Source organism: Copadichromis virginalis, linkage group LG23, assembly GCF_057382275.1.
Source record: "Copadichromis virginalis isolate Kocher_CV1m ecotype Utaka linkage group LG23, C_Virginalis_male_GT1.1, whole genome shotgun sequence".
Lineage (NCBI taxonomy): Eukaryota > Metazoa > Chordata > Actinopteri > Cichliformes > Cichlidae > Copadichromis > Copadichromis virginalis.
Genome location: NC_140639.1, coordinates 51,622,828 through 51,636,273, shown reverse-complemented (window position 1 = coordinate 51,636,273; position 13,446 = coordinate 51,622,828). Strand labels below are relative to the sequence as shown.

At 43.2% G+C, this 13,446-nt stretch overlaps 1 protein-coding gene across 2 annotated transcripts in view; it reads right to left on the bottom strand.

The window, feature by feature from the left end:
* The window catches only part of hecw2b (HECT, C2 and WW domain containing E3 ubiquitin protein ligase 2b), a 73,827-nt gene that overhangs the window by 46,645 nt on the left and 13,736 nt on the right, over nt 1–13,446 (bottom strand). For both annotated transcript variants that reach the window (XM_085449327.1, XM_085449326.1), the window contains 3 exons: nt 11,800–11,894; nt 5,484–5,559; nt 5,242–5,411 (listed from right to left, as the gene is read on the bottom strand). In XM_085449327.1, coding sequence (XP_085305453.1) covers nt 5,242–5,411; nt 5,484–5,559; nt 11,800–11,894 — 341 coding nt within the window. The remainder of the gene's footprint in view (nt 1–5,241; nt 5,412–5,483; nt 5,560–11,799; nt 11,895–13,446) is intronic.

The window sequence follows — 13,446 nt, the reverse complement described above, 5'->3', positions numbered from 1 at the left end:
AACTGCGCTAACACACTAGTTCACACCAATGTAATTGAGCATTGCATGGCACATCCAACATACTGTTTTACTTTAGTCCATGACTCGCTTACCTTCAGGGTCATACGTCACATGAAAACCAAAATAATTCCAAACGCCAGATCTGAATGAGGGTGGGGGAGGTCCATGTTAAAAGGAGAGCTTAACTTCTGTCTTGCTAGCTTGCCCTGCGCTCTTCCTTCTGACGATGCTGTCTGTGTTGAGCGCTCAGTGGATCTGCGCTGGACAGTGCAGCCTAGGCGGAGTAGTCGAACACAGATTCACTGAGCGCTCAACACAGACAGCATCGTCAGAAGGAAAATTGATAAAATAAATTACAAATGTTGTATTGTTCGATACATATGCGTACCGAACCGAAAGCACTGTATCGAACGGTTCAATATCGATACGAATATCGTTGCACCCCTAATATACATATATACATATATATATATATACATATATATATATATATATATATATATATATAGGGAGGGAGAGAGAGAGAGAGAGAGAAATATAGAGATAGATAGATAGATAGATAGATAGATAGATAGACAGACAGCTAGATATAGATATAGATATATAAGACCCTAGAACACTTCTAAAATTTTTCTGTTGTTTTTATGGTTGCAACGCTGCAGCTATCCATTAACCCATGTTGTTCTGCTTATAAAATTCAGGGTCACAAGTATTGTTTTATGTGGTTGCATGTGGTGTGCTGACCTTTGTTAAGCTGATAGAAACGATGCTTTTGAAAGTACCTGCCACTTAAAAAACTCATGTCATGCTTGCACTTCTTTTGTAGTGCTAGCTAGATGCTGAAGTACCTCAACTGCCACTTATGGATATTAACACTCGTTACCATGTTGTGCCAATGAAAAACACCGGCCCATGTTAACCCCTGACCTTGGCATACAGTTCTGTCTCTTTCATCTCTTTCTATGCGACATCCCTTACTGATTGATACACCATTAGGATGTATGATTAGGAACATAAAATAACTCCTCTCAGATGTGTTCAACCGAAAGTAACAAGCCTGTTTTGAAAATGTAAGGAGTACAGATATTTACTTCAAAACGTAGGGAGCCTCCCTTTTTTCCGCTTCATCACACCAAGACACATGCAGGGCCTTGGGTACAGGTGTGTCAGTGAGGTGCAAGGGGGCATTCCTCCTCTGTCTCCTTCTGGCCAACTGTGCCTTAATTTTATTCCACAGCTTAGACATCCACATTACTTACACACTCATAACACATACATGAAGGGCCTTGGGGGTGGGCACGCTAAACAGCATCCAAAGGACGTCACCTCTGGCGTCAGTGCCCACCTCTCAATTTTAAATACATGTAGACATTGAGGGCTCTTGGTAGGGGCGGTGCTGACAGCAGCTGCTTCCTGGCAGAGAGTACCATGCCCCTCCCATGTTTTTAAAATGCATTTTAGGTATGGGGTCTTCACACCCCGGTTCTCTGTTCGCCATCTGGGGTCTGGGATGCTGGGCTTCCGTGCTGCTGCAGGACCGGGCGCGGTCTGCTTGTCTCCACCCCAGACCAAAGGGAAACATCTCCTGGGTCTGGGGGCGGATTGGCCCTCTGGGTTTGCCCCTCTGGATCTGGAGGTATAGAGTACGTTTGGGGAGTGTGAGTGTGTGTACAGTGTTCATTTCTGTTTGTCTCCATGTTGGGCGAGTGATGAGTATTTGTATATGTGTGCATGAGGGTGTGAATGCATGTTTGTGTCTTAGTGTGACTGTTTGTTTATGTTTATGTGTCAGGTCGGGTCTCCATCTCTCTGGGAACATCTTAGGCCAACCCAGGTGTGGCAGCCCATCTCCCCTCACCACACTCCCTGCCAGTTGCTGATGCCCTCACCTTTCGGACACTAAGAACCACCCATTGGTGGTTCTTAGTGTCCGGGGCTGGGTGCCTGGGTGTGTATTGGCTCACTCCCGGCGCCTGCTTGGTGGGGCCTAGCACCCGTGGCTCAGTCGGGCCCCTTCCGAGGGGTGGAGGGCCCTCAGGCCTCTGGGCCTGGGGCTCAGTCTGCGCTTCCCAGAGTTGTCTCTATTTTCTGAGGCAACTGAGGTAGTTTGCGTTGGTGTCTGTTGTGTAGGTGACATTCACCATGCTGTTGCATGCTGGGGCAGCAGGCTGACGATGCCAACAGACTCAATAAACGTATCTGCCAGTGACATTGTGGAGAAGGAGCTGAACATATATTGTCCAAAATAAGCAGAATGTTGGACAACACCTCCGACCCAGTCGTTTAGCACCACTGAACAACAGGAAATATTTTTGTTTAATTAATTTAGGTTAGTTAGTTGCTGTTCTTACTGTCTTGGAGCAACTATGCCCACAATAATGTCTTCTGTGATTAATAAAGTACTCCAGCTTTGATTGTGATTCTGATCAATCCCGAATTATTTAAAAGTAGAATGGGAGGCAGAGCCTTCAGCTACCAGGCGCTCATGTATTGAACCATTTACCTTTTCATCTTAGCTTTGATGCCTGACAGGAGTTTTCCTGTAGGCATCACAGAGCTACCAGGTTATTGGCTGGTAGTTGATGGGACCTGCCTTTTCTGAAGATCCTTAGCAATCAGGACTGTTCAGCCTTTACTTCGCCATTCCAGGCGTGTCTTGTCCAATAGCAGCTGGTTCCTTTGTGCTGGTAGATGCTCACAGAGTGCAGTGCGCTTGTTTAGCCAGGAGATGTGAATCGTGTCAGGGCCTGGCTCTGTCCAACTCTACATACTTGAGACTCTTTCTCAGATGTCTACCATGGTGATTGTTATTGGATCCTGTTCAAGGAGGTTGCTGTGACCTGCTCTCAGATCCATTGGCTACTGAGCGTTGTTGTTATATGATGTCTCCTTCTCCCATATGCTCTTCCAGTTGCTCTGTCTCCAGCCTTGGTGGGGCTGCTCTCATAGTGCTCCTCTACCACTGAGAATATACCTTGGAAGGTTTATTCTCCTGCCTTCTGTCTCTTGTGTATACCTCTTCTAGCGGCTAGTCAAGGCTGTGGTTCTTTGTTGGCAGTATCCAAGGCCACAAGTATAGGCAGCTTTCTGTACTTCTTAGACATCCCCTTCTACGTCTGCAACTCCGACATTTGGCTAACTGCTCTCCATGCTGCTTTGATTTTGGTCTCTAGTCTCCTTCTCCATCAAGGGTACTGCTCCTTGTGGCTGTTCATCTTGTAGCCAAGCATGTCACTGATCACTGCTGCTGTGGTGTACATAGGCTGGCTGGTTTTGCTGATGGTCACAGTAGAGATTCTCCATAATGCATCTTTCTATAGACCTTCAGAGTATACTTCATGTAGTCTTGATAAATGGCCAAAGGGGGTCCAGGTTTCCAGCTGCCAGCTGCTTTAGCACTCAACGCCTCCAATTTGCTAATGCAAGTTAGCCACACTGTCCCATGTAAGGAGGACTCTGATTGGTTAGAGAGAGACACACTGGCTGCCTGGATCTTTCTGCAGAGCTGTGCAGATAGCTTTGCACTGCTAAGAAGTATCTGTGCTTATACAAATACAGCCTCTGTATTTACACTCTGCCCAACAAAGACATACGTGAAGAATATGAAAGGATTCTGCAGTGAGATAAAGAGCTGAACCTTGTGTCTGTGGACAGCCTGACCCCCTGTTGAAAGTAATGTGCTAAACATGGCTAATGCTATTATTACTGCCTTAAAGCTCATGATTAAAATGCTGATTGTAAATACATCAGTCCATATGTTGCCACATAACTATAGTTGTCTCTTCTATCTTTCCTTTTATTACTCTGCCAAGGCAAAGAGTAGAGTCAACACTATTGCTGTAAGTTCATTTATTTTAACTACACGAGTATACAAATTCATCCTCAGCTGGACATAGATGATCATCAAGGACCATCTTTACCTAATCCCAGCCTCTAGGGCTACGCTCAAACTGCAGGTCTTAATGCTCGATTCTGAGTTTTTGAACAAATCCGATTTTTTTGTCTGCTCGTTCACACTACAAATAAAATGCGACAGCAAATGCGCTCTAGTGTGAACGCTCAAAGCGGCCGCATGCGCAAAAGAAGACGTCACGCACAACGCGCTCTGTTTAGACCCAGAGCAACAGTGTTGTTTGACTGATGGCCTTAATATAAAGACTTCGGACTTCACGTTTCTCAATTTTTGCTTTAAGTTATTTTGTTATTCACATAATAATGTAAATAACCTAATAATGATCCTTATTGCTGTTTTAGAGGAGCAGTGCTTCAAAGGATAGCTGCAGATTTCTGTCAGAATCTGCAGATTATACAGTACAAATAAAATGTTCACGTTTCTCCAACGTTGTCTTCCCAACAGTTTCACTGATATCTACACTGGATGGACAGGAAGCGTTCGCGATGTCTTCTCCGGAGCTGATAATTGGCGTCTGTCTTGTGTCAGTGATGTAAAAGACGGATTTAATGCGACATGACCATCAAACAGCAGTCGCTTTCTAAAACATCGGATATGTATCGGATTCAGTGCCACATACGAAAGTGACCCAGAATATCGGATTTGTGCCGTTCACACTGTCACACCATGATCGGATAGATGGGTCGCAGAGGGTCAAAAAAGTCGGATTTAATGCGCTTTCGCCTGCAGTGTGAACGTAGCCTAATACGGTATGTTCAATCTTATCAGTGAATGCCCAGCATATTGCAATGAGTATCATTTAACCATTTACTGCACCTACAGTACCTGTATGTAGTCAAATGTGTGGTAAAGATGTAGATAATTGAATTTAATTATTAATAAACTGCATGCAATGAAAACCAAAACTGAAATTGATTCAGTTTATACATTTCTTCTGTATGCCCTCTAGAATATATACAGACATCCATGTTTACAGTGATACAAAGCATTAGAACAGTTTATCTATATGTACTTTTGCTAATAACAAATCATCTTTATTTTTAATCAAAAACATAAAGTACAAGTCTAATTAGTACCATGAATAAGAAATTTGAGTAGTGAAATGGTTCAAATAAAAATGGATGTTCATGTGACAGTGAGCTAATGATAATTCTATTAGAAGTAAAAGAACTGGCATGGCCAGGGCATGCAAGACTACTTAGGGCTGCCAGTTTATTATTTAGAATAGGTGTCACAGATAGAGTGCCCTCACCCATCGGCTCCATCCAAGCTCTGTAGTGCCTGCTGGGTAAGGTAATCTTATTGAGTCAGTGTGAAGTTATGCTAACCTCCCCAAGCCACACAGGGTTGATGGTGTTGGATATGATGGAGGAGCGTCTCTCCTGGCCATGGTGGGTAAACTTTGGGAGGCCGCTCCTCTTCCCGGGCTGGATCGACATTTTCAGGTAGGGGTCCGGGTTGAAGAACATCCCTTTCTTTAGGTTCACTGCTCGGAAGTCTGAATTGGAATACTTCATGAGTATTTTTGTATTCATTCTCCAGCACATTTCCACTGACTCATTCATCTCACCTGACAGGGTGAAGCTGACAAGTTTCCGACAGTGCTCATACTCTGACTGCTCCTCCACCTGGCCTTCACCCCTCACCTGATGACAAAAAAAAAGAAAAACAAAAAAATGAACATGTTTTCAGCCCTGACTCTAACAGATAAAAGTTTAACCAGGAAGACTTAAGTGGGTGGAGTTAAGACTGTTTCTCACATCTCTTCACATGAGAGAGGTTAGTGCCATTCACCCTCACTACAATCACACCTCATTGAATCTCACTGTTTAAATTCAGTTTATGGCTTCCCAAAGCCACAAACTATCCAAAATATATTATTCTTTTCACAAAGCTCCATGTATTAATGCTTGAATTTATTAGCCATTATTTTATCAGGATGAGTCAGTAAGAGTGAAAAATAATTTTGTGAGCTCTTGAACTCTTGAACAGTTCCTCGTGTAACCTGGATTTATTATCCATCCATTTTCTTCCACTTATCCAATTCTGAGTCACGGTGTGGCTGGAGCCTATCCTAGCTGTCTTAGGGCAGAGGGTCGGGGTACCCCTGGACCTGTCCAGGGTGTACTAACGCATAGAGACAGACAACCATTCATACTCCAATTCAGACCTATGGGCATTATAGAATTACCAATTCACCCCACTAACTGCAGGTCTTTGGACGGTGTGAGGAAGCCAGAGTACCCAGACAGAACCATACAAACACAGGGAGAACATGCAAACTCCACAGAGAAAGGCCCTGGCCTCACAGCAAGAAGGTCCTGAGTTTAGTTCCACACTGAACCTTCTTGCTGTGAGGCAACAGTGCTGACTAGGGCTGGGCCATATCACACCGTTCACAGTAACACCGGTATAATGTTGGGCAACGATAACAAAATGAAATATCGCAATAGAATATGGGTAAAACGCGCATGTGCAGTGCCTTTGTTTACATACGGCGACGCAGAATGAGAAGGGCGAAAGCAGATCGTTGAATGAAACATGAACCAGAACTGGTTTGTAAAAATGCTGCAGCTTCAGTGGTGTGGAACTGGTTTAGCTTTCGTCCGTCAGATACACAACAAAGCACTATTTTTGGTAGAGCATGCTAGCGGGCCGTCGTTATTACCGCGTTGTTTGGAAAACACGGCACACTTCAAATCAATCCTTTGATTTTTCTCAAAAATCAACAGAGCCCCTTATAACCCCGTGTGCCTTATGTATGAACTCTGGTTGTGTTTACTGACCTCGAAACGATTTTATGTACACGGCGCTCGAAAACCTGTCAAATGTTTCAGTACGACTTTGCTAAGCTACGAAGCCGCACCGCTTGATGGATTGTCGGAGCATTACGGCTATTGTAGGCGGAGCCTCGCGGAGTGATACGTACTGTGCTTCAACATAATGTTACCGTATTGTGTGTGTATAACCTCTTTTTAAGTTTTGTGGATATTATACATGGTTATGCTGAGGATATGTCGGCCAATTTCCACTGGAAATGCCCTTTGGTTAAACTGTCAGCAAGGAATTGCATTTGCACTGTTACATTTGTATATAACTTTAATGCACATAAAAACAGCTGCTTGTTTAAGTTAAAATACATTGATGGGTTTTTTTTTTGCACTAATAAAGTTGTGGAGTTGTAAAGTATTTTGTCTAGTGTCAATTATATCGTCAATTATATCGTCAGTTATATCGTTATCGCAAATTTTCAAATGTATATCGTGATAAATATTTTTGGTCATATCGCCCTGCTCTAGTGCTGACCACTGTGAGATTGCAGAACACTGGTCAACTGTTCTGCAGGTCAAGTTAAAGTCCGACATCACAAAGGAAAGTCCTACAACACAAGGCACACTGTCCTTTTTTAGTCACTAGTGACTAAAAGATTCTCACCTTTCCACGCACTGAGCACATACTGCTTTGCCTTTACAGTATGGCCCAGATAAACCTCAAATTCACACTGTACAAGATCTATCGTAAAACATTGTTAGATCCCAGGAGGTCTGGACTCCATCTACATTAAACTTTTCTATAGCATTGAAGGTCTCAGTGAGCACCATGGCCTCTATCATCTTAGTCAGGAAGCTGAGTGTTAGGGTACCTGGGTCGTCCACCCAGTGTTTGTGTTTTTGTTTCTCTGAGTCTTGTTAATTTATTCGGTTCTCTGTGTATTTTAGATTTCTTTGCCCAGTATGATTTTACTCCTGAGTTTATTCTCTATTTCTAGTCTTGGTTTGCCTTCGTGATTCCTCCCCTGTTAGGTCAGTCTTGTCTTCATGTGCATCTGTCTGTTCCCTTAGTCTGTGTCTCTGCGTACTTCCTGTTTTACTTTGATAGTCTCCCGTCGGTGTGCGTCAGGTTCTGTTTTGCGTCTCCCCGGTCTCATCTGTTTAATTAGGGTCAGCTGTGTTTCCTTTCTGGTTCTTGTTCCCTTATTTAACCCTTGTATCTATTGTCTGTGTTTTCCTCTGTTCAGTGTTGTGTGTTTCTAGTTTAGTTTCTAGCGTTCCCCAGTTTATTTCCTGTATTGACTCATGCCAGCAATAAAGCTGAGGTTTTTGAGTTTATGTTCGCATGCTGGAGTCTGCATTTGGGTCCTCCATTCCTGCCTGCCGCACACAGACCATGACACGAAAAACCTGACAGTGCTCCGGCGCTGCTCTGAGGATAACCTTCCAATGAGACAACCATTTCTGCAACAGTTACGCCTGTCTGGCCTGACAAAAGCCACTCCTCAGTAAAAGGCACACAACAGCCTGCATGGAGTTTGCCAAAAGGCACCTGCCAGGCAACCTATCAGATAATGACAAAACAAAATTCTCCAGTCAGATGAAACAAAGATTTAAGTCTTTGAGGGTCATGTCTGGAGCACTGCTCATCACCTGGCCAATATAATCCCTAAAGTGAAGCATGGGGGTGGTAGCATCATCCTTTAGGACGGGTACTCTGGCTAGTCTTCCCAGTTTCTGAGGAAAAAAATGAATCTAGCAACACAGAGACATCTTTGATCACGTTCTAAGCAGAGTTCAAGGTTATGGCACGGTGGTTAGCACTGTTGCCGCACAGCAAGAAGGTCCTGAGTTCAATTCCACCATCAGGCCGGGGTCTTTCTGTGTGGAGTTTGCATGTTCTCCCCGTGTTTGCGTGGGTTCTCTCTGGGTACTCCGGCTTCCTCCCACCGTCCAAAGACATGCAGCTTGTGGGGATAGGTTAATTGATTAATCTAAATTGTCACTAGGTGTGAATGTGCGAGTGAATGTGAGTGTGAATGGTTGTCTGTCCCTGTGTGTTGGCCCTGCGACAGACTGGCGACCTGTCCAGGGTGTACCCCGCCTTTCGCCCTATGACAGCTGGGATAGGCTCCAGCGCCCCCCGCGACCCTGAAAAGGATAAGCGGAAGCGAATGGATGGATGGATTCTTGTGTATTGGTTTGAATAACTGTGTCCACCTTTTGCTGTTCTGGCTTGGCTGGTAGGTACTGGACCTTCTGTTCTGGTCATGCTTCACCTTTTCAGGTGAAGATGGCTATTAGAGTCCTCTACTATAACTGAGTCGGCTGGGTCCATGATCAACCCAATATCACGGCAAAGGATGTTATAGACAGGCCAGTCCACTGTGTCCATTTCATGTTTTAGAAAGCTAAAACATGAAATGGACACAGTGGAGGGGAGTTGCCATGATGGTCACATTCTTTTGTCAGGCGGCAATTTGATCCATAATAAAGGACTTTGAAAACCACACAAAAACTGAAATTTCAGTTTCATTGTTGAGTTCTTACAAAACACTAAATAAAACACATCACAAGGAGGAAGCCAGTGGAAGAAAGTGGCATTGAATAGACTGTGACAACACAAGATAACGGGGGGATAGGAAACAGGTGGGAACACAGTTTGTTAATAATAATAATAATAATAATAATAAACTTTATTTATAAAGCACACTTAAAAACCAAGGGTATGCCCAGGTGCTTAACAAGTAACATAGAGAATAGGAGGAGGATAATAGAAATAGGACCAAAGCAAGTACTAAGTATGCAAACAGGTAGCTGTCACTGATACACAGGAAAGCAACAGGTACAGAGCAAACAAGAATTTAAATGAGCATAAAAGTGCATCATATAAAATCATAAAAGAAATATTAACTAGAGGGAAAGGCAAGATTGAATAAGTGGGTTTTTAGTCGTGATTTGAACAGTGCAATGGAGTCAGATGCGCGGAGGTCGAGAGGAAGGTTATTCCACAGTCCCGGGGCAGCCAGAGCAAACGCACGGTCACCCCGGGACTTCAGCCGAGATCTGGGTTGGGTCAGAAGTAGTTGAGTTGCAGATCTGAGTGTTCTAGCAGGAGTATGTGGTTTGAGAAGTTCACTAAGATAACTTGGCGCTAATTTATTAATAGTTTTGAATGTAAGGAGTAATATTTTAAATTGAATACGGTACTTTATGGGCAGCCAATGTAAGCTAGCTAGAACAGGAGTAATATGGCAAAATTTCCTGGCACCAGTCAAGAGGCGGGCTGCTGGATTTTGGACTGTTTGCAGTCTACGAAGAAGAGAAGAAGGAAGACCGTAGTACAAGGAGTTACAATAATCCAACCTGGAGGTCACAAAAGTGTGAATAAGCTTCTCCAGGTCCTCGTGCAGAACATAATGCCTAGCCTTAGAGATAAGGCGCAGTTGGTGGAAGCTAGATCTCACTACAGCAGACACTTGCTTATCGAGTTTGAGCGAGCTATCCAGCAGTACACCCAAGTTACTGACATAGTCACAGGAAGAGCTAGCAAAGGAACCCAGGGCAGCACAGAGTTGGGCACGAGGGATTTTACTGTTGAACACCACAATCTCAGTCTTCTTATCGTTTAAAACGAGGGAATTACTCAGGAACCATTCTTTGACCTCCCGCATGCATTCTTGAAAGTAGTGCAGGGACACAGCAAGGTCGTCAGTAAGGTCAAAATAGATCTGTATGTCGTCGGCGTAACAGTGGAAGGCGATGTTGTATTTTTCAAAGATTGCGCCCAGAGGGAGCAAATACAATGAGAAGAGAATAGGGCCTAAAACTGATCCTTGAGGCACACCACAACAGACCAGAGCGGAGGAAGAGGAGAAGGTGCCTAAGTTAACTGATAAGGATCTATCAGCGAGGTATGATTTGAATCAGTCGAGGGCAGTGCCTCTAATACCCACAGTGTGCTCAAGTCTTAGTAATAAAATGTTATGGTCCACCATATCAAAGGCCGAAGAGAGGTCCAGTAAAACTAGGTTTATATGTTGAATTGTCATTTATGCTTAGAAATATGTACTCATATATACTTTGATTTTTATAATCGATTGCATAATGATAGAGGTCTGATCCTTAGTAGTCTGCAAAGACTGTGTGTGCCTCCCAGAGTGTTCTGGCACACACATCCTAAGGTCATGAGAGAGGTCGTACCTTCTCTTACTGTTTTATGGTACGGTAAATACATCTATGTCTGCTTAGGTATAAGTGTCTTTTGTTTAGATGAACTGCTGGACTTCCAGGTCCAGCAGATCTAGGGGAGTCATTCACGGGATCACATGCTTTTTGCCATTGTAGCAGATCCATCTGCTTCCGCTTATCCTTTTCAGGGTCGCGGGGGGGTGCTGGAGCCTATCCCAGAGGTCATAGAGCGAAAGGCGGGGTACACCCTGGACAGGTCGCCAGTCTGTCGCAGGACTAACACACAGAGACAGACAACCATTCACTCCCGCATTCACACCTATGGGCAATTTGGATTACTCAATTGGGAGGAAGCCGGAGTACCCGGAGGGAACCCACGCAAACTCCACACAGAATGACCCCGGCCTGATGGTGGAACTGAACTCAGGACCTTCTTGCTGTGCGGCAACAGTGCTAACCACCGTGCCACCGTGCTGTAGTAGAATTGTCTCTAAATGTTCCAGCAATAGGCCTGTGCGAGACAGACCTATCACAGTTCTAGGTTAACCAATCACTCTGGGGGACGGTAACAACTCAGTTTTCCTTTAATATAGCTGGTGTGTTTTTCTTTCATTTTATGGAAGAGATCAGCAGAGTGTGATGTAGGAGTGCGTTTAAGTTTTAAGGAGTTTGTAGAGCTGAGCTGCCTTTTATTTTGAAAGGTTTTCTCATGTCTGATATATTAGACGGCCAAGTAAAAGCCTGTATTTTGGTCAAGTTTTGGCTTGTCCTCACTGTGACGCTGATTTAAACTCCTTTATTTATTGACAGATACAAAACATATACATTTGTAACAAATCGCAGCTGCTTGGGCCCACACCTGGACAGAGGACACAACAATCACTGGGAGAAAAGAAGGTGGGACACACAGACAGCTATACATACTGGTACTGCAGGATTCTTGACGGTGATACAAGGTGTTGTTGCTCTTAATGCTCCACTTATACCATGATAATATTTAAAGCAGATCTTTGTCTCGGCTGTGGAGAGAGAAAACACAACACTCTACCTTTATGATCATAATTCCATGTATTAAAAAACATTTTCATAAGAGTTATGTAGCTTGGTAAAATATGTGCCAACAACAGAAAGCATTGATTCCAAAATCACCTTATTTAAATAAAATTGAAACATAAATCTGCTACTACATTATATTACACACTGTGTAAAAGTCTTGAGTTACCCCAACCATTCATTATAATTTGCTAGAAAAATGGGAAATGTAGTGATTTATTGAAAGACATGCAAACACACATGGAAATACAGTTTGTAAAGAAAAAAAAGTCTGTACAATTTTCAATGTAAGTCAGTATTTTGTATGAGCACGCTGAACAATCTCAGACACGCATCTTTGTCATTTCTTTAAGCAGTCTTCGCAGATAGCTCTCCACGCTCGGTGAAAGACATTCCAATGCTCTTCTTTGGATGTTGCAGATCAAAATCTGACCATACTTTTCTGTGTTTGTAATGCCATCAATTCTGACAAGATCCATAACAGCACTGGCTGAAATTGTTATTCAGATGCCAGAAGAGAACGGATGTTGTCGCGACCTCCTGAAAATACTTTTAGGATTTAATCCACCATATACACTACTGGTTAAACACCTTCTCATTTAATGTTTTTTCTTTATTTTCATAACTATTTTCATTGTAGATTCTAACTGAAGGCATCAAAACTATGAATGAACACATATGGAATTGAATTATTCCAGGGTTTACCTTCCAATATAAAGCGCCTTGAGGCAACTGTTGTTGTGATTTGGAGCTATATAAATAAAATTGGATTGAACTGAATTTAATTATGTATATCTGCTACTGGAACTCTGTGTGGCATTTAAATGGACTCTAATCTGAGGTGCTGTTAACTTGCGATTTCTAAGGCTGGTGACTCGGATGAATTTATCGTCAGCAGCAGAGGGGACTCTTGGTTTTCCTTTCCTGAGGCGGTCCTCGTGTGAGCCATAGCACTTGATGGTTTTTGCAACTGCACTTGGGGACACATTCAAAGTTTTAGCAAGATCTGAAAACTGCTGTTCACAAACGCTGCCCATCTAATCTGACTGAGCTGGAGCTGTTCTGCAAAGAAGAATGGGCAAAGATTTCAGTCTGTAGATGTGCAAAGCTGGTAGAGACAGACCCTAAAAGACTGGCAGCTGGAACTGCAGCAAAAGCTGGTTCTACAAAGTGTTGACTCAGGGGGCTGAATAATTACGCACACCCCACTTTGCAGTTATTTATTTGTAAAAATGTTTGGAATCATGTCTGATGTTCGTTCCACTTCTCACGTGTGCACCACTTTGTGTTGGTCTTTCACCTGGAAGTCCAATAAAACTGATTCATGTTTGTGGCTGTAATGTGACAAAATGTGGAAAAGTTCAAAGGGGCCGAATACTTTTGCATCCACTGTAGTTTTACTAGTGTTGTGAAACTGGCTCTAGATTTCAATATGCTAGATTTTAAAATGGCATGGAAGTGGGTTGATGACTTTTTAAAAACTATTTAAAAGCTAAGTATTTGAAGTTAAAAATATAA